Genomic DNA, 18,517 nt, shown 5'->3' on the forward strand with positions numbered 1-18,517 from the left:
AGCCATCATGGCCACGCTCTGCCTATGATCAGAAGCCACAGAAGCAGAGGGCACCCTGGCGCTGGAATCCTGCTTGCTGGTTTCCCGTGTGGGTACCTGGCTGGCGACACGGCCAACGTTACACAACTATCAACGCCACTAAATTCCAGCTGCTTTCTACTCAGTCTTCCCCAATAATTTATCAAGCCCTGACCTATGTCTTAAAGGTGCAAGATCCCTCAGTTAGCAGAACCATACGCTGCTAAGCATCACGGATTGCAAGTAAGGAATAGCATGTTTGAATATTCTCATATACAACTAGCCACTTGGCAAGTCAGGGACACAATTGCTTTTTTAAATTATTATTCAGTTGTAGCGGAGCAATGGAGAAGTTTTTCCTACTGCTTGGGGATAGGCAATTTGTGGTAATATCACAAATTGTATGGTCTGTTTTTAAGTATACCCCCAATCCTTTGCTTATTAGGGGCCACCCCACATTTTCGTCAAAAAAATTGCTTTGCACAGGTAACTCTACCATAGTCATTGGCATTTTCAAAAGCCGAGGGTCCGTGGCTTGGCTTTTGAAAAACAGGGGCTTCTCAGTAATTAACTAACTAATTAACTGGGAGCCCCTGATCTGGCTTGCATGCGCTGGAAGAAAGGCAGAAAGCTTGAGGAAGGTTAATACGCCCAAGGGCATTTACTTTAGTCACACTCGTTAAATGTTTTGGTGGAAATACATTAGGAACCTAGGAAGCGCTTGACACGGGATCTGGCCTTTAGCCCCGTGAGGGTGCTCTTGGTTCTACACAGATCTCCCTGGGGAGATGCTGCTGGCAAGGACCGAATCCAGGGCCTTTTGCCTTCAAGGCAGGTGTCTCGCCCCAGAGCGACGCTGGCCCTTCATGCAGAGTTCAGTCTTGGAGCCTGAGCTCTGGCTCTTTTGTCATTCTTCCCCAGAGGGGGTTGGGGGGAGGGAGCCCTGACCTACGAGCAAACACCCCCTGAGCTGCACACCCTCCTCTGCGGCGCTTTGGGAAAAGAAGTGCGCTTCTCGCAATAAGCCCAGGTGCTCCAAGACATCGGGGGCATGAGGATGGGTGCCCAACGCAGGCATGGCACATTCAGGGCCCCCTGAGGCATCAGGAACAGCCTGCAAAGACCCACAAGCATTTTCTTTTAATGCAGATATGTGTGTATATATACCTTTTTTTAATTAAAAAGTGGCATCCTCCAGTTAACAATACAGAGGAATCTACATGACAAAACCATTCAAGAACAGAACATCTACAGCTTCAGAAATGGGGGGGGGGTAGGAATAATCCCCGCAAGTAGGCCTCTCCGGCTGCAAAGGAACAGACACCCCGCTTCCAACGGAAATTCAAGTTTGTACAACATGAAATCAAGGGGGCAACAGGAACACCCAATAGAGAAAACATCCCTTTGCCCTTTTCTTCCAGGGGAGGCCTGGGGCTGCACAGCAGAGCCTGGGGCTGCATTTTTATGGCTGTTGCTGAAAAGAAGCAATTCGGGGGGGGGGCTGGCTCATGAAGTCCACAGGCAGCTTCCCTCAACGGAGGGGGCTCCAGAGCAAAGAAGGAAGAGATCTCTCGTCTCCCTTGGACTCCACTCGCCTTAGCCCTTCTGGCTCTCCGCCTGCATCAGCCCCCTCCGGCCCAAGGAGGAGAGGGGGTGGCAGAGCTCCAGGGAGGGGGGGGGCCTCCTGGAGGGTGGGCATGGGAAGGGGCATGCACAAAGGGGAGCCTTGGGGAGAGGAGGTGGGAGAGCGAGAGAGAGCTGCCCTTGGCCTCAGTAGTGCCGGTGGTAGGAGCCCAGCGGCTGCTGGGAGGAAGGGGCGGCCCGCGCCTGCCCCACAGTCTGGTTCACCAGGTGCGTGAGGGCCGGCCCGCTCTGGATCAGCGTGTCCAGGGCCTTCTGCACACTGGGGTTGTCAAAGTTGATCCCGGAAGACGGCGCCGGCCTGGAGGCGGAAGCGTTGCTGGGGGCGGGCGGGCGGTTCTGGTAGAGCGGCTGCGAGGCCGGAGGAGCTGCGGCCCGAGGGCCTGCCCCCCTGACGGGACCCCCGTGGCTGGAAAACTGAGGGACCTGGGCCGGGGCCCGCTGCTGAGGCTGGCCCAATCCGCTGCCGGTGGCGCTGGGCCGGTTCTGCGTGCTGGGCCCTGCGGAGAAGCCGGTGTTTGGGGAGGCTCCCAGGGCCGAGCTGCTGTTGGCCACAGCCGTGGCTGCCCCACTGTTGAAAAGGCTAAGGATCTTGGCCTGCAGCTCCTGCTGTGGGGTAGAGACCACGGGGGCCGAAGAGAGGGCCTGTGAGCTCTGGGTGCTGCTCAGGCCGGCCGAGGTGCCCAGAGAGGACCCGGAAGAGGCTCCGAGGGGTTGCCGGGCGTGCGAAGCTGTGGGGAAGGAAAGGCCGGGTTAAGTCTCTGGAGCCCCAACTGCCCCCCCCGGTGCTTCTGGGGGGCTCAAACACAGTAGGCCTGGTTCAAGCAGGTGGGGGGGGCAGGCATCCCTCTCATCTCCCTGGCAAAGAACTTACCCAGATGGGGGGAGTCTGTGGTGGCTCTCAGCTGCCGCTCCTTGCGCTCCCTCAGGTAGTTGATGATCTTGTCCGTCTCCTCGGAGGTCAGGTAGCGGTTGTCGCACAGCAAGTTCAGGAGCGTCTGGATGCCCGGGGGGTGGCTCCCGCGGGACCCCTCCTCCCCCTGCTGGGGGCGCTCCCGCTCCTGCAGAATGGTTTCGTCGGCCATCTTGGCGGCCTGCCTGGCGATCTCCTCACGCTCCTTCTCCCGGATCTCCGTCTTGTAGCGCTCGTAGTTCCTTGCCACCAGCACCATGGCGTCCGCCTGTGGCATGTTCCTGTGCTCTGAGGTGGGGAAGGTCATGCGTGAGCAACGCCCGTGGCGCCAGAGAAACAGCGGCAGGAGAAGCCCTCCTCCCGGCCGGGTCTCCCGAGAGCTGCTCTCCCTGCAGTCGGAAGCCTCCCCTGCCACTCGAGAGAACTCTGCCGTCTGCCTGCCTCTTGCAAAGGAAATTCCAAAGTTTCAATTCAGTTTGAAACACATTTGTGCAAGAGACATTGAAAAGAGACCCTGCTTTGAGGGGGGGGGCTTTCCTTTTAATAATAGGCTCTCCTTCCTGGGGAGGTTTTAAAGCAGAGGTTGGAACACCATCTATCCAGGATACTTTAGCTAAGATTCCTACATGGCAGGGTTGGACTAGATGCCTCTTGGGGTCCCTTCCAACTCTACGGTTCTAGGATTCTTCTGAAAACACACACAGGTTCCAGCTCTCACAAGCCAGGAGACCCAAAGTAGACACCTTCGTAAGCCCCCTTTGTGGGAAGAAGCGGCCCCTCGCTTGCCACCCTTGTGCTCTCAGCCACCTGCCCAAGTGTCTCCTGGAAAAGCCCTGCCTGCAGCTGCAGCCACTCCCTGGCCCCCCTACCTTGCGGGGTGCCAAACATGATGTTGACAGTGCAGGAGTGGTGAATCTGGTGCTGCTGGGTGATGACAATGGCAAAGGCAGAGCCCCCTCTGCTGACGTCGTCCAGGGCTTGCTGCAAAGACATCTCCGAGTTGAGGAAAATCAGGTCCACCATCAAGCCCAGGTCGCGCACCTTGCGCCCCACGGACTCTGCATACTCCCTGCGCAAAACAGAAGTCGCTGCACCTGAGCCTGAGCCTTGAACTGCCAGTGCCCCTCTCTGCTTCCTTATCATATGCCAGGTGGAGCACAGGCGCTGGAGGAGTAAGGAATCTTCCAATTGTAGAGCAAACATGGCCGGCCAGGGGTTCAAATTTGGACCGCAAGGTCCTTTCCCCCAAACCACACCTGCCTACCCCACACTTGACATCCCGTGTGGCGTCAGGTGTGCTGGCAGGTAGGCACATGGCTGCCAAGGGGCCACTGGGAGCGTTGACGTGTTCTGCACTAGCAAGGGAAAGCAGGCTTTGGCTCTGCTACCCATCAGATGGATCAGCTGGGCAAGTGAGTGCTTGGCCGGGGGGGGGGGGAGGAATTTGCTCACTCACACAGCCAACAACTGGAGAAGCAGCTTTTGGCTCAACTGCCCATCAGCCCATGCGCAGGAAAGCAGAAACCTCAAGTGCTCTTTGCAAGCACAGAGTGGTGCTTTGAAGTCCCAGCACTCCATCACCCAATGTCATTGTGATGTCAGGTGATTGACAGTTGGGTGGCTCCGTCCACCCGTCACATGGGGCCCACAAGGTTAGAATCTGACAAGGATCTGGCCAGCAAAGCCAAAAGTGTTCCCAGCCCCCCAGGGTCACTCCATGCCCCCTCCTGTGTCCGCATCCACTGTAGGGAAGATCTACTTCATATCTGATGAAATGGCTCCCTTGCGTTCGGCATTTGTAGAGGCGGTTTGATTCTGTCAGAATCTGCTGGGTTCGTTTACTACTTGTAGAGCCTGCACTTTGGGCGTTTCGTTCTGCTTTTATGGTGTGTGCCTGCTTTGAGGGCGTCATGCCACGTGCCTAGAAACAGCCACACAACATGCAGGAGCAGCAACTGGGAGGGCCACGAGGGCCGTGCCTCCCCCCCCCCTGACAAGCTCTTACTTGGTCTGCTTGTTGACCACAATCACTGAGCAGTCCACAGGCCGCTCCGAATCAATGCGCCGCTTGATGTCCTCAAAGAACTGGCGATACAGCTCTTCCCGGCGCCGCTCCTCCCGCTTCCTGCGCTCTGAAGGAAGAGACACCAGGATCAAGGCAGAGGGTCTCGTCCGCCCCCTCCCCTTCCTGGCAGGACCGCCCACCCCGCTTCCCCCCAGCCTGCACCACAGGACAGGACGGATCCAATACCCACCTTCGGTGCTCAACTGGTCTCGGTAGCGGTCGTAGAACTGGTCATCCCTCCTCCGGTAATAGTCGTCCGGGCGCGAATAGCCGTCATAGCCCTCCTCTCTCCTGCAGAGCAGACATGGGGAGACATGTTCCGACTGCAGCAGCCAAACGCCACTCCCAACAGCACCCCCCAACCCTTGCACCCCCTTGTGCCACTCCAGGGGGCTCCCAGGTCATGCCTACCTGTAGGGAGGCTCCCTGTACTGGTCGTAGAGCGGCTCTCGGGTGTCCCGAGGGTCCCTTAGGTCTCTGGGGTCCCGGAAGTCTCTCGGCTCTCTGCCACTGTTGCGCACATCTCTCGCCCGCGCATCCCGGGAATCTCTGCCGTTCCGGCTCTCGTCCGCTTCTCTCGGAAGGCTGTGGCGGTTCGGAGAGCGGTCGCGTCGTCCATCTCTGTCTCCGTAGGGCAAGGCATCTCTGCAAGAAGCACCGGGGAAAGTTCTTTAGACAGCGGGAGTCGTCCCCAACTGCCAGGGCAAGGCCCCTCCTGGAACAAGAGTCTAGGAACACTGGAGAGGAACAGCACACAGACAGCCCTGTCTAGGGAAGCTTTTAATGTTTGATGCTTTACTGTGTTTTTAATACTCTGTTGGAAGCCGCCCAGAGTGGCTGGGGAGGCCCAGCCAGATGGGTGGGGTATATGTAATAAATTTATTATTACTACTACTACTACTACTACTGCCCGCAGCCTGGCTTCACAAAGCAAAGGGATCCTGGCCCAGTTCTCACCCCAGCGCCCCACTTGCAGCTGGGCCCTCCTGCTTCCAAGACTGGCGGGGGACGCATGACCCAATACTCCTTCCCACAAGAAGATCCTCTCCTCACATACAACCCCCCCCCTTTCCAACACCTAGCTTTCTGTGTGCAGGGAAGAATTCCTATGAAGGCGGCTTCGCAGTGGTGCAGCCCAGATCGTTCTATCGCCCCAGGAACAACAGGGCCTTGGTCAATTCCCGCACAAGCCTATCAGCATCGAGCACTCCCTCAGCTTAATCTTCTAGATGGGCTTTCCCCCCCCCCTCCCAACATCTTTGTGTTGGTCTGAAGTGAGCCTGCAATGACCATGGGCTCTACCACCACATCCACCGCTGGGCTGGGCTCGGCGCTTGTCAGGGGAGAAAGCTCCCTTGGGATTTGTTTCTAACCACAGAGGTGTAACAAGACCAGGAAACAAAAGAAGTGAGTGACGGCCGGTGGAGGTACAGCAGGAGGGGAGCTCTCAGGTTTCGGAAAAGAAGGGGGTCCCGGACAGCAGAGCAGCGCATCTTACGGAACAAACCTTGTGGACGGTAAGTAGGAGCACAGGCAGAATGCCTGGGAGAAGTTAAGGAAGTGGGACAGTCAGTCGGGAGGACGACTCGTCTGGAGCCAAGCGGAGCTCTTGAAGATGTGTACGCAATAAACCAGCACCCTTTGGACGCAGGGCCTTTACTCAGGGCCAACCAAGTTACCAAGAACTCAAGCACTGCGCAACGGTTCTTTATTTCAGTTCCCAAGCTTCGTTCTCCCCAGGCTGAGGGACGGCAGCATCGCTTCTCGTGTTATCTTCAGGCTTCATACGAGTGGCATTTGAAATGGATTTCAGCAAGCTCAGCTGAACTGCGCTCTTGACAGGGGAGCCCAAGAAATGCCACAGAGCCAGAAAGGGCACCTCCCTGGGGAGAAAGCCAGTACCCTCCTCCCACGTAGGTCTGCGAACGCCCTCGCCAGGCTCCAGAGGTACAGGCAGACCTCTGGTAGTGCCAGAGCTCAGGCAAGTTGTGGCCATGGGCCCCCTTCTCCACTCATCCCTTCCTCCCACCCACAGCAATGCCATGCCTGCCCCTCGCGTGCGCTCTGCCCACAGCGCTCAGAGCAAAGCAGTGCCCTGGTGCACGCCAGCGCGCTAGCATCAAGGGTGATGCTCCGGCTTCTGCTTGCGCCTTGGCCACTGGCACCCCAGCGATGTCCCGGCTCCTGAACTAGCAGAAGCGCCCGCCAGGTCTGGGGGTTGTGCACAGCTCCGTACTGATGCCAAGAGAAGTGCCCGTGCATGATGGGCACACAGTGACGCAGTGCCAAGAGAGGACAGGAAAATCCTCTTGCCAAGATGATGTTATCTGTGCCCCTCTCTTCGGGGGCAATGCCGATGCAACGGAAAAGCATGCCAGCATGGGGAGGGGGGAGGAAGCGCTCCCCGGCATGCAGCCTCTGCCCCTGGGCGCAAGGAATCTTGCTGCCCTCTCCTTCGTGGTACAGCCCGAAGGACGCTCTCGACTCCGAGGCGCTCGCCAGGGACGCCCTGGGGTCACACAGGCTGCAGCACTCCTTGCCCGCAACCCTGCCCCGAGCTTGGGAGGAGCCTGGCGGCAAAACGGTCTTGCCGCCTGGAAGGCTGCAACCAGGAAGAATCGCAGAATCCTTGTGGGATTCCCTTCCGAGGAGAAGCTCCACCGTCCGCGGAGGAAGGTGCATTTGTGCCCTGAGCCCAAAATCCTAGGGGAACTTGATGCTTCTCGGTACTTTACCTTCGTGCTGGGCTGGACCTTGAAGGAGCCTTATTCATATTTCTTCTTCCCGCTGCTTTATTAATATCTGAAAAGAATAATCAACCCGTCTGTTCAATGCTATGGAACAAAGAAAAGATCGTCAGCATATTGAAAAGAAAGCATCAAAGTTCAAAGGCGGCCAGAAGGTGCAAGGAAGACCACGCCACGAGGTGCTATCACGGAAACATCCTTTATTGCATCAGGAATACAGTACAGTGAAGTTGTCGACTGACGGCATCCTCCAATTGCAAGCTCCAGGAAGGAAGGAGCCAGCTTTTTGCTCCAACTGCCCCAGAGCCACAGGTTGGAAACAGGCCAAAGCCCAGGCAAACCACCCGCCCCCTGTTGCTGTGAAGCAAGCTGGGCTCCCAAAGCCATCATCACTCAGCACACAACTGCTCAGGAAGAAAGGGATCCGAAGGGACGGGAGGGTGCTGGAGCTACGCCACAAGGCCAATGCAGGTGCTGGAAATGAAGGCGGGGGGCAGAGAACACACACATCTCCAGACCAGACTACTGGGCTGCAACATGATAATGCCCAGGGCTGTCAACCAGACCTGAATCAAGTTACACATGCATAAAGCAATGTTCTGAAAAGAGGGAAACCTTTTCATTCTTTTTTCTTTTAGACAATGCACCCAGAAGTCACAGCAAGCACCATCTCAGGAGAAACCAAGAGAGGCCCAACCCGAGAGAGGGAGGTCCGACCGTACAGGCTTCCCTCTCACCTGGGGCTGGAGCATCTCAGAAGTCAGAGCGCGCGGAAAAGGAGATGGGCAGGAGAGGCTGCGGGTCCACAGGGTCAAAAGCCACCTTCTTCCAACACACATTCCCTCCCCCCCCCAAAAAAAAGTTGGGTGGGAGAAAGAAAACAGCCCTGGAGCAGGTGCAGTTTGTTTACCCCCCCCCCCCAAAAAAAAACACACACACACACGTTGGGAAACGGGGAAATGCTTTAGCCCATTTCTTTGATGAGTTGGGTATAAAAGTGTGGCTATCAACGCGTTCTGTATTTTTAACCACTGAAAGGTACAATTAAAAAACACATCCGAACTTGATAGTTTTATAGTTTTATTTAGATTAGCTAGAGTGAGATATCAGTGTTATAATCCTGCATGCCAAGATTCTCTAAAAAACTTCTAAAAAAGAACTGGGGGAAAATCAGATACATATTACAGCCAACAATCCCTACAATTTTTTCTATCACTTGCATAGCACCATCGAAGAAAACATAGGAAATATTTAGAATAAAATATTTGGAGGTGCAACCCTTTCAACAGCTTACCAGCTCCCTGTAAAATGTCCATTTCCCCAAAGCCTAAGAAGAACCAGCCCTCCTGTAATGCTTTTCTGCAGCAAAAGGAAAACGTAACCCTGAAGATACGGCAACTTTCCTTTTTGTGGGGAGTGGGGGAAGGAAGCCCAGGCATCCAGTCACCCCTTTCTCCCACTCATTCACAAGTAGATATTTTCCTATGGAAATGGCTGTCCCTTCAGAATAATGGCCTTTTTAAACCTCGCATTAGATGGTAATAGCAGAGGGTTGGTGCTATTTCCACACAGCCAAGTCTAGCCCTTAAATTTAGTAATGTCTGAATGTGCCGTGCATTTGCCGGTCAGACCAAAAGCCTTGCTTTGGAAAGAGTCCCTTTGCCCCTTTTCTTACATGCCCCTCAGGCTGCGAGTGCCTCCAAGTTTGCCTACTTGCCTTTTCTGCTTTACATAATCGGTGGAAGAGATCCTGTGCTTTGGGGTCCCATGTCATCCTAATGTGTTTACTGCCGCAGTTCACTCTCGGGTCTGAAAAGAAAGTGATGGATCGGGCCCCGAGGCAAGACGATGGCAATATCCGATTAAGAACCACCCCTGTGGAGGCGCTACTCCTCAGTGGGCCCTTTAACACACCGCTCTAACCCTGTGTACTGCGCATTCAACGTACCACCAGGCTGCCTCCTGTCCCATCATGAGATCTCTCTTAAACATCTCAAGCATCCACATTTGTACGCTGACCCTCAATCAACTGTATCTTCTCACCTCTTTCCTGCTCATTATGTCGAACGGCATAAATTGAAACCCTGAAATTTGCTTGCAAAAACTCTTTGAAACCCTCCTTGGCATCTTCTCTTTCACTCTTCCATTTTTACTGAGTGGCTGAAGAACCTATTGCCTTCTGGGAAGCGTGTACAAATCTGGAACTACATAGGATCCAATGCACTGGGCTGCAGCCTTTCCGCTGGCGGACGTTTTGTTCTTCCATGCAACCTGCTTTGCTCCACAGCCAGGCCGAGCTCGCTACTCCCCTCCTTTCCTTCCACCTCTGGAGCTGTTGGGAGGATTCTGGCAGCAATCCAGCCTCCAGGTCAAACTGCATGTTTGCCAGTCATCACACGGCAGCCGTTTCCGCTCCATCAACACTCTCGCCTGGCTCTCGCCCAACTCGAGTGGCACAAGGTGTCCAGGGACTTCTTCAAGGGCTCTTCAAAGGACCCCCCCCCAACATGCCTCACATGCCTCAGCTTACCTGTGAGGACTGGCACTGAAGATCTGAAAACTGCCTTTTCCATGGGGAATCCATGCAGGATTTGAAAAACAAAGTCCACGATAGGGCAGCAGCTTAGGCTGAACACTGGGGGGGCTCGGTGTAATATACTGGCACAAAGTTTAAACACTGCTGGGGTGGATTTGGGGGGGGGGACTGAAGACAGACACCCAGAGAGAGCTGAACAGCCAAAAGATGACAAAGGCAGAGCCAAAAACACTCTTGGAGGTCAAGGTCCACAGCATCTTTTATTGAGTAGCACGCCAGAGAGACAAAGCCCCCCTGCCCCGCCCCGCCTGCCCTCTTTCGTACCCACGCAAGATGACAGGCTGCCTCCCATCTGAAATCAAAGGCAGGCAGCTTATGAGAAGAGTGTTTCTTCTGCTCCTGAAGGGCTGCAGACGCATCAAAATGTTCTGTGTCAAAAGCCGTGCTACTTACTTGTCTACAGTGATTTCAGCTTGTGAGGGGATCCGAGTCTGGCTCTAGCCTTCCAGAGGTGGGGGTCCAAGAGATGGCAAAGGGCTTCCCTCCCCCAGTGCAGAAAAATTGGACATGGGGGAGAAAGAGTAGGTACGCTGGCAATGTTGGCTTTTTTCAGAATGTTTATGTTCCTAGTTAATGTTGAAAATGATGAAACCCAAATGCACATTTCAATAGAGTAGTTCTTTAGGTAAGCAAACAAGAAACTCAACAGTATTAGCCCAAAGCAGCTCCTGAATTCTGTAGACACAACGTTTTCCACAACAAATTACAGCTCCCAGTTCAGTGGGTATAGTGAGGACTATGACAAAATACAATGCTATTCCTAATAAAGCCCCATGAGGGCAGCCCAACATCCCATTTTTCTGCTGGCCCTTAATATTTACAACTTATTGCCTACATTCCGGGGATGTTCATCTTGACCTTCTTCCTACAGAAATGTGATTTGGTGTCCCTGCACAATAGTGAGGTCTAGATATGATTTGTGCAAAGAACTGACACACCCTTCCTTCTGTTCACCACAGTGCAGCTCAGCATTTCCACTTGCAACTTTTAACAGTTTAGCCAAGTCACAGATTCTTGGCTTGCCTTCTCTGCCGCCTCCTGCCAACAGGTAATAACGGACTATGCATCCTCTGGGACAAAGCATTCTCGGGGCCGCCCATTTTTGCCAAATCTCTTCATCGAGTTTGCAAAATGTCTGCATACAGGCTACAACTGAGACTGCAACAAGGCATGATGACAGAGATATGGAAAATGGAATGCCAAGGAATGCTCAGCTCCCAGCAGTTCTGACTTGGCTCACGGGATGCTATTTGCATATGCTGAAAGACAAGATTTAGTCAAACCTCCCCATTGTCACATTTAGTTGGGTCCAGAATTGTGAACGAAGAAAGTAACACAACTTGGGAATTCCTTATCCAAAGCAGAACTTTGCCAGGGGAGCCCAGCAACCAGCAAAACGCACACAGAGCTTGAGAAATTAGCAGAACTATTTGTCAACCTTGCATCCTGGTCCTTCTCTTTTGAAAAAGTCTAACACTAACATCTCTAGTTTTTTCTAGGACTTTTAATTCCAAAATTGCTACAGCATGAATTTGTTATTGAAGGGTGTTTTTTTTTGGTTTTTTAAAAATCCAACCAGTTCATCTAATTGGAAAGTGTGATTAATATTTCATTTCTGTAAAACCACGTAACTTTGCAAGCTAGGCCTGAAGCAATTTGCGCCTTTTTTACCTCAGCAGCAAAGGAAGCAGACATAAGGGAGGACCTTCCTCAGCTAACAAAAAATCACAGGCCAAACTTCCTGATGGATGGGGATTTCAAAAGGCTTCAAGATTCTCCAGAGCTACATGGAGCATCATGTCAGGGGACCAGAGACCTTTCCATCACAAATAATGGAAAGTGTTTCACTAGGGTAGAAAAGGGGATCCTAGCACTGTAGAGTTAGGAGGGACCTCAAGGGTCATCTAGTCAAACCCACTGCAATGCAGGAATCACAGCTAAAGAACAACAACCTCAGAGGTCTCACGTCACGATCAAAGGAAGTAATGGCACTAGTCTAATAAATAAATAAATTGTTCAGTAGCACCTTAGAGACCGACTAAGTTTGTTCTGGGTATAAGCTTTCGTGTGTATACACACTTCTTCAGATACACTGAAACGGAAGTCACCAGAACCTTATATATAGTGGGAGGGTGGGGAGGGGATTGACTCAATGACAAAAAATAGCTTTCCCATGTGTAATGAGACGCTCTATTCAGACCAGGTCTCTCCATACTTTTCAGTTTAGTAATAATTCAGCAATTTCTCTTTCAAGTCTATTTCTGATATTCTTGTGTAATAAGACAGCTGCTTTGAGATCCTGTATTTCTGCATATGGCAGAAAAAACAATAGTTTTTATTTCGACTGTGTCAGATCAACACGGCTACCTACCTGAATCTAGCACTATTCTATTTTGCCTTGGTCACACCTGGAGTCCTGTGTCCAGTTCTGGGCACCCCAGTTTAAGAGGACTAGGGACAAGGTGGGATGCTCAAGGGTCTGCAACCAAACCTTGTGAGGAATGGTTGAGGGAATTGGGTAAGTTTAGCCTGGAGGAGAAATCTCTGAAGGGTTGTCTCCTGGAGGATGCAGCAAGCTTGCTTTCTGCTTCTCCAGAGGGGAGGACCTGAAGCAACAGACTCCAACTGCAAGGAAGGCGATTCCAACTAAACACCAGGAAGAACTTCCTGAGGATAAGTGCCCTTCTATGGTGGAAGGGGCTCCCTCGAAAGGCAGTGGACTCTCCTTCACTGGAGAGAGGTGGGACGGCTGTCTGCATCTGCCAGGGATCTGGCCACTGGGAGAACCCAATGCTGGACTAGGCAAGTTGCAGGAAAGGACATTCCGACTATAGGCATGTGGGAGAAAATTCTGACTGAAAGAGCTGCTGTACAGTGGAATGGACTCCCTGGGGAGGTGGTGGACTCTCCTTCCTTGGAGGGTTTTGAGCAGAAGCTGGATGGCCATCTGTCCTGGATGCTTGAGCTGAGATTCTTGCACTGCAGGGGGTTGGACTAGAGGACCCTTGGGGTCTCTCCCAACTCAATAATTATATTATTCTTTAGTCCCAATTCCTTTTCATTTGCATTTTTACATACAGTTCAAAAAAAAAAAGTAAAGAAGGAAAAGAGAAAAATGAAAATGAAACCACGACAATCCAAGGGCTCAACACAGAACACCCTAAGGCAGGCACCCCCCAAATTCGGCCCTCCAGATGTTTTGGGACTACAACTCCCATCATCTCTGAACACTGGTCCTGTTAGCTAGGGATGATGGGAGTTGTAGTCCCAAAACATCTGGAAGGCCAAGTTTGGGGATCCCTGCCCTAAGGGCTTCCATTCCTCTCCTTCTCTGGTATCTTTCCTTTTCCCTCTCTCCCGCATATTCCAAGTTCTACTCTCCATCTCCTACTTCGTCTTATGCTGCTGAATTTATTCAAGTCCTGCTAATCAGTTCGCTTGTTTATACTGTACGGATATTTAAAACATTTCACAGTCTTTGATCGCCTTGTTCCCTTATAGTGCCAGCGCCGAAGAGACCCATTCCTCCTGGGTCGGCACCCATCCTGTTCTCCCGTTCTCGTGCCAGCAAAGTTCGAGCTGCCGATTCCCGCATCGCACGGGACCAGGCTGGATGACCTCGGGGTGCAATCGCTCTCTCCACTTCCACGTGACCGTCTTGGCGCCTCCCACCTCCTCTCGCCCCCCCCCACCAGAATAAAAGTCCGGCTCCGCAAAACCGCGCAGCCGCAGAAGCGACCCCACCTTCCCCTCCCCCGTCGCGAGAAGAGGGCGGGGCCCACGGGATGCGCGTGCAAGAGAAAGAGAGACAGAGAGAGAGAGACGGAGAGAGGCGCGCGCCCCCTCGGCCCCCTCCCCCCGCTTCCTTCCCGCGACGGATTGCGCACGCGCACAAGCGGCGGGCCTGCGGGGGTTGCCGAGGCAACGGGGCCCCCCCAGGACGACGAGGCGAAAAGGGCGGGTGGCTCCGGGCCGGGACATTGGGGGGAGGAGGTCGGGGTCGCCGCCTGCGCCACTCACCGGATTCTCCGCGGCGGCCGCGACGATGGCGAGCGGGCGAAGCGAGCGTGGCGCACGGCCTCTGATACTCTCCTCACAGCGCACGCGCGGAGCAGGGCGGGGCCACGCCAGACGCGAGCACGCAGAGCACGGCGGGAAGGGCGGGCCTCTCGCGGCGAGCGACCCAATGGGAGCGCAGGTCCCGCCTTTCCCCCCGGCCCTCCAGCCAGTGGCGTTCTCCGCCTCTTGCCCCGTCCCGGCTCTGCCGCAGCGGCTTCGCTTGTCCTGCAGGGGGCGCGCGAGCCGCGCTGCTCCCTTCCGCGGCCCGTCCGAGGGTCGGGGGCCGCATGGGAGCCCTTCGCGGGCCGCCCTCCTCCTGCTGCCTTCAATTTCTTTATGGGGTGTAGTGTAATTTCCTGATTTAATCTGATTTTTCCTTTTGAAAAATGCTGCCTGTCCTTTTTTCCCCCAGGGCTGGGAGCTCGTTTCTTGACACAGCGTGTGTTTCCAGGCCATACCAGGGCTAGAGATTTAGTAGTAGTAGTAGTAATAATAATAATAATAATATTTATCTATCTATCAGCTCAGCCACTCTGAGCGGCTTCCAGCAAAATATTAAAATACAATAATTCATCAAATATTAGAGACCAACTAAGTTTGTTCTGGGTATAAGCTTTTGTGTGCCTGCACACTTCTTCAGATAAGTCTTCTTCTTTCTTTGGCGATCACTTGTAGCCGAGTCTTAACAGTGAGTCCAGTCCGTAAGTGACTGTGGAGGCCAATTCTGGATCCACACATTGCTTGTGGGGACATTGTTTTCCGGGTGGGAGTTGATCCTGGTGAGGGTTTGCCAAGCATGCCTTCCTCTTAGCACGTTTCTCCCTTGCGTCCTGAGTTCGAGTGTCTTCAAAGCCCATGACACCTTTGGTAAAGGCTGTTCTCTAGTTGGAGCGCTTGCAGGCCAGTGTTTCCCAGTTGTTCGTGTTTATACTACATTTTTAAAGATTTGCCTTGAGACAGTCTTTAAACCTCTTTTGTTTTACACTTTCCATTTTTAAGTTTGGAATAGAGTAGTTGCTTTGGAAGATGATAATTAGGCATCCGCACAACATGACCAGTCCATCAATACCCCCCCCCCTCTGACTATACATAAGGGTCTGGGGACTTCTGTTTCAGTGTATCTGAAGAAGTGTGCATGCACACAAAAGCTCAAACCTATGACAAACTTAGTTGGTCTCTAAGGTCTCAGGGGACCCAGTAGTGCTGTGGTTAAACCACTGAGCCTAGGGCTTGCTGATCAGAAGGTCAGCGGTTCGAATCCCTGTGACAGGGTGAGCTCCAGTTGCTTGGTCCCAGCTCCTGCCAACCTAGCAGTTCGAAAGCACGTCAAAATGCAAGTAGATAAATAGGTACCGCTCCAGAGGGAAGGTAAACGGCGTTTCCGTGCGCTGCTCTGGTTCGCCAGAAGCGGCTTTGTCATGCTGGCCACATGACCTGGAAGCTATACGCCAGCTCCCTCGGCCAATAATGAGAGATGAGCGCGCAACCCCAGAGTCAGTCACAACTGGACCTAATGGTCAGGGTCCCTTTACCTTTTAAAGTGCTACTGGAAGGATTTTTGTTTGTTTGTTTCGACTACATCAGACCAACTCGGCTACCTACCTGCAACAGTCCTACGAAGTTGATGTTGAAGAATCATTGCTTCGACATTGGTGATCTTTGCTTCTTCCAGTACACTGATATTAGTTTACCTGTTTTCCCAAGTGATGTGTCAAATTTTTCAGAGACACCGTTGTTGGAATCTTTCAAGGAGTTGGAGATGGCATTTATAAGTGGTCCATGTTTCACAAGCATATAGCAAGGTTGGTAGTACAATAGCTTTGTAAACAAGGTAAGGTAACTGCCTAAGTAGGAGAAGTTTTCAACATTTTCCAATGTTACACCATTGAGTTGGATTTGTGGCCCTGCAGAAAGGGGTTATTTTGTACTTGTTGGTGCAGCACTTTGGTTTTTTGGATGTTGAGTGATAGGCCAAGCTTTTCGTAAGCTTCTGCAAATATATTTAGGATGGTTTGGAGGTCATCCTCTGAGCGTGCGCACACTACGTTGTCATCAGCATACTGAAGCTCTATGACGGAAGTAACCTTACTACTGAAGCTCTATGATGGTAACCTTACTCTTTGCTTTCAGCCTGCTCAGATCGAAGAGCTTTCCATCTGTTCGATATATGATTTCTACTCCGGTGGGGAGTTTCCTGTCGACAAAGTGTAGGATCAGGGCAATGAAAATAAGAGATGGGGCAATAACACAACCCTGTTTAACACCTGATCCCACTGTGAATGGTTCACTTTGAGAGCCATTGTTATCTGCGATTGTTGCTGTTATATTATCATGGAGGAGCCAAATGATGTTCACAAATTTATCTGGGCAGTCAATTTTCAGAAGGACAGTCCACAGGGCATTACGATTTACAGTGTCGAAAGCCTTAGTCAGGTCAATAAATGCCATATACAGGGGTTGGTTTTGCTCTCTGCATTTTTCTTGAAGCTGTCAAGCAGCAATAATAATAGTAAGAAGAAGAAGAAGAAGAAGAAGTATCTGAGGAAGTATCAGAGGGTATCTGAAGAAGTGTGCACGCTTGTACCCAGAACAAACTTAGTTGGTCTCTAAGGTGCTACTGGACATTTTCTTTCTTTATTTCGACTGTGTCAGACCTACAGGGCTACCTACCTGAATCTAGAATCATCAAATATTAAAAGCTTCCCTAAACAGATGCTTGGGCTGCAGTTTCTGCATGCCCGGGGGTTGGACTAGATGTCCCTTGGGGGTCCCTTCCAACCCTACTATTCTGGGATGCTCTTCTGCAAGCTGCCCTGGGGCGGAAGCGCCAAAGTGTGAGGTTTTGGGGGGAACGGGGGATCCCCCCCACCTTGCGACTGCTCTGCCTGTGAGTCATCTTGAACGTCTTCTGAGGAAAGGGCTGGGGGTATAGATAGACCTCCCCCTGGCTAGAGAGGTGCAGGTGGCCCCTTGGGCCCAGATTGGCCTAGGGAGGGGGTTTCCTGGAGGGGGTGATGGGGGTTGGGGACGCAGCAAAACCTCCAGCCCCAGAGCTGCCATGGAGGGCGGGTGAGGCAGTGTGGCCTAATGGTTGGAGTGCTGGGCAGTTGAGTCCCCACTCAGAAACAAAGCTCACTGGGGGTGGGCTTTGGGGGCCAGTCACTGCCTCTGAGCCTCACCTCCCCCCCCCATGGGGAGGGACAACTGCAAATGTCCACCTTGAGCTCCTTGGAGGAAGGATGGACTACAAATGCCAGGAAGGGAATAAAATAAATGTTGGGCTGCTCTGGGTAGGCAGTTCTCAAACAGTTCAACCTTGGTTTGCAAACTATTTTCAGAACATGCTCCATTTTGAATGTGACGTTTCCAATTTGAGTGTTACTCTGAGGTCTGTCTGTTTTTGCTATTTATTTTGTGTTTTTGTGGCTCTTTTTTGTTCTGTCTTTGTGCCTGTGTGGAACCCAGTTCAGTTACTGATGGTTTGATTGTGAGACTGCAATCCATTGATTATTGCTTTCATTTTATGGATCAAGGGTCTTGTTAGATAGTAAAATTCATGTTAAATTACTGTTTTAGGGATTGATTTTAAAAGTCTGGAATGGATTAATCCATTTTGCATTACTTTCTATGGGAAAGCGTGCCTTGGTTTTGGAACGCTTTGGTTTTGGAACGGACTTCCAGGACAGACTAAGTTTGGGAACCAAGGGACCACTGTACATATAAATATCTTTTCCCCACGCCCAAAGGAAATGACCAATGGCAGATGTGAGGTGGGGGGCTGAGGATGACAGGGGTGGCCACCTGCCAGGGATTATTTCCATGGGATTCCAGAATTGGCAAGGGGTGGACCAGATGCCCCTCGGGTCCCTTCCAAATTCTGGGACTCTGTCTTCTTGTGGCACCAGCAAGTTCCAAGAAAGACCAATACTTTGCTGAAGCCGCAAAGAGGATTTTCATTTGTGACAATCTTAGGGGTGGGTTTTTATGTTTTGGGAAATTACTAAGCTACATGGACTGGGAAGACCTTTAGAACCGGGGGGGGGGGGGGACTTTTGTCTGGGAAGCACCAAGAAAGAAGAAAAAAGCCAGGAGGGATTCCCAGGGTGAGCCCCCTTCTGTCTTGCAAACAGCAACCCGTTGGATTTAAGAAGTGTTTCTGTTACTGTTTGGGGAAATTATGATGTGCTTTGATTTCCCTTCCGTATTTTTAGTGACAGGTAGGTAGCCGTGTTGGTCTGCCGTAGTTGAAACAAAATTAAAAAATGCCTTCCAGTAGCACCTTAGAGACCAACTAAGTTTGTCATTGGTATGAGCTTTCGTGCATCTGAAGAAGTGTGCATGCACACGAAAGCTCATACCAATGACAAGCTTAGTTGGTCTCTAAGGTGCTACTGGAAAGTCTGTTCATTTATCACAGGGGGGTGCTAAGGGCCACATTCCTCCCTTGGCAACTTTCTGAGGGCCGCATCCATGGGGGG

The 18,517-nt window shown here is 52.2% G+C and overlaps 1 protein-coding gene across 2 annotated transcripts; it reads right to left on the bottom strand.

Moving 5' to 3' along the window:
* Positions 1 to 1,170: 1,170 nt before the first annotated feature.
* On the bottom strand, positions 1,171 to 14,243 carry NCOA5 (nuclear receptor coactivator 5). Of its 2 annotated transcripts, XM_035123074.3 has the most exons (8): positions 14,001 to 14,243; positions 7,373 to 7,439; positions 5,049 to 5,282; positions 4,828 to 4,928; positions 4,578 to 4,704; positions 3,442 to 3,641; positions 2,534 to 2,860; positions 1,171 to 2,390 (listed from the first exon to the last, which is right to left on the bottom strand). In XM_035123074.3, the coding sequence occupies exons 2-8, from the start codon at positions 7,408 to 7,410 to the stop codon at positions 1,789 to 1,791; spliced, it is 1,629 nt and encodes a 542-aa protein (XP_034978965.3). In that variant the 5' UTR covers positions 7,411 to 7,439; positions 14,001 to 14,243; the 3' UTR covers positions 1,171 to 1,788. The 2 variants fall into 2 exon arrangements, with proteins under 2 accessions (XP_034978965.3, XP_088530943.1); XM_088674817.1 differs by lacking the exon at positions 14,001 to 14,243 and having other exon boundaries at positions 7,373 to 7,549.
* Between the last annotated feature and the right edge of the window lie 4,274 nt (positions 14,244 to 18,517).

This window comes from Zootoca vivipara, chromosome 7 (genome assembly GCF_965207765.1).
Source record: "Zootoca vivipara chromosome 7, rZooViv2.hap1.1, whole genome shotgun sequence".
NCBI classification, from domain to species: domain Eukaryota; kingdom Metazoa; phylum Chordata; class Lepidosauria; order Squamata; family Lacertidae; genus Zootoca; species Zootoca vivipara.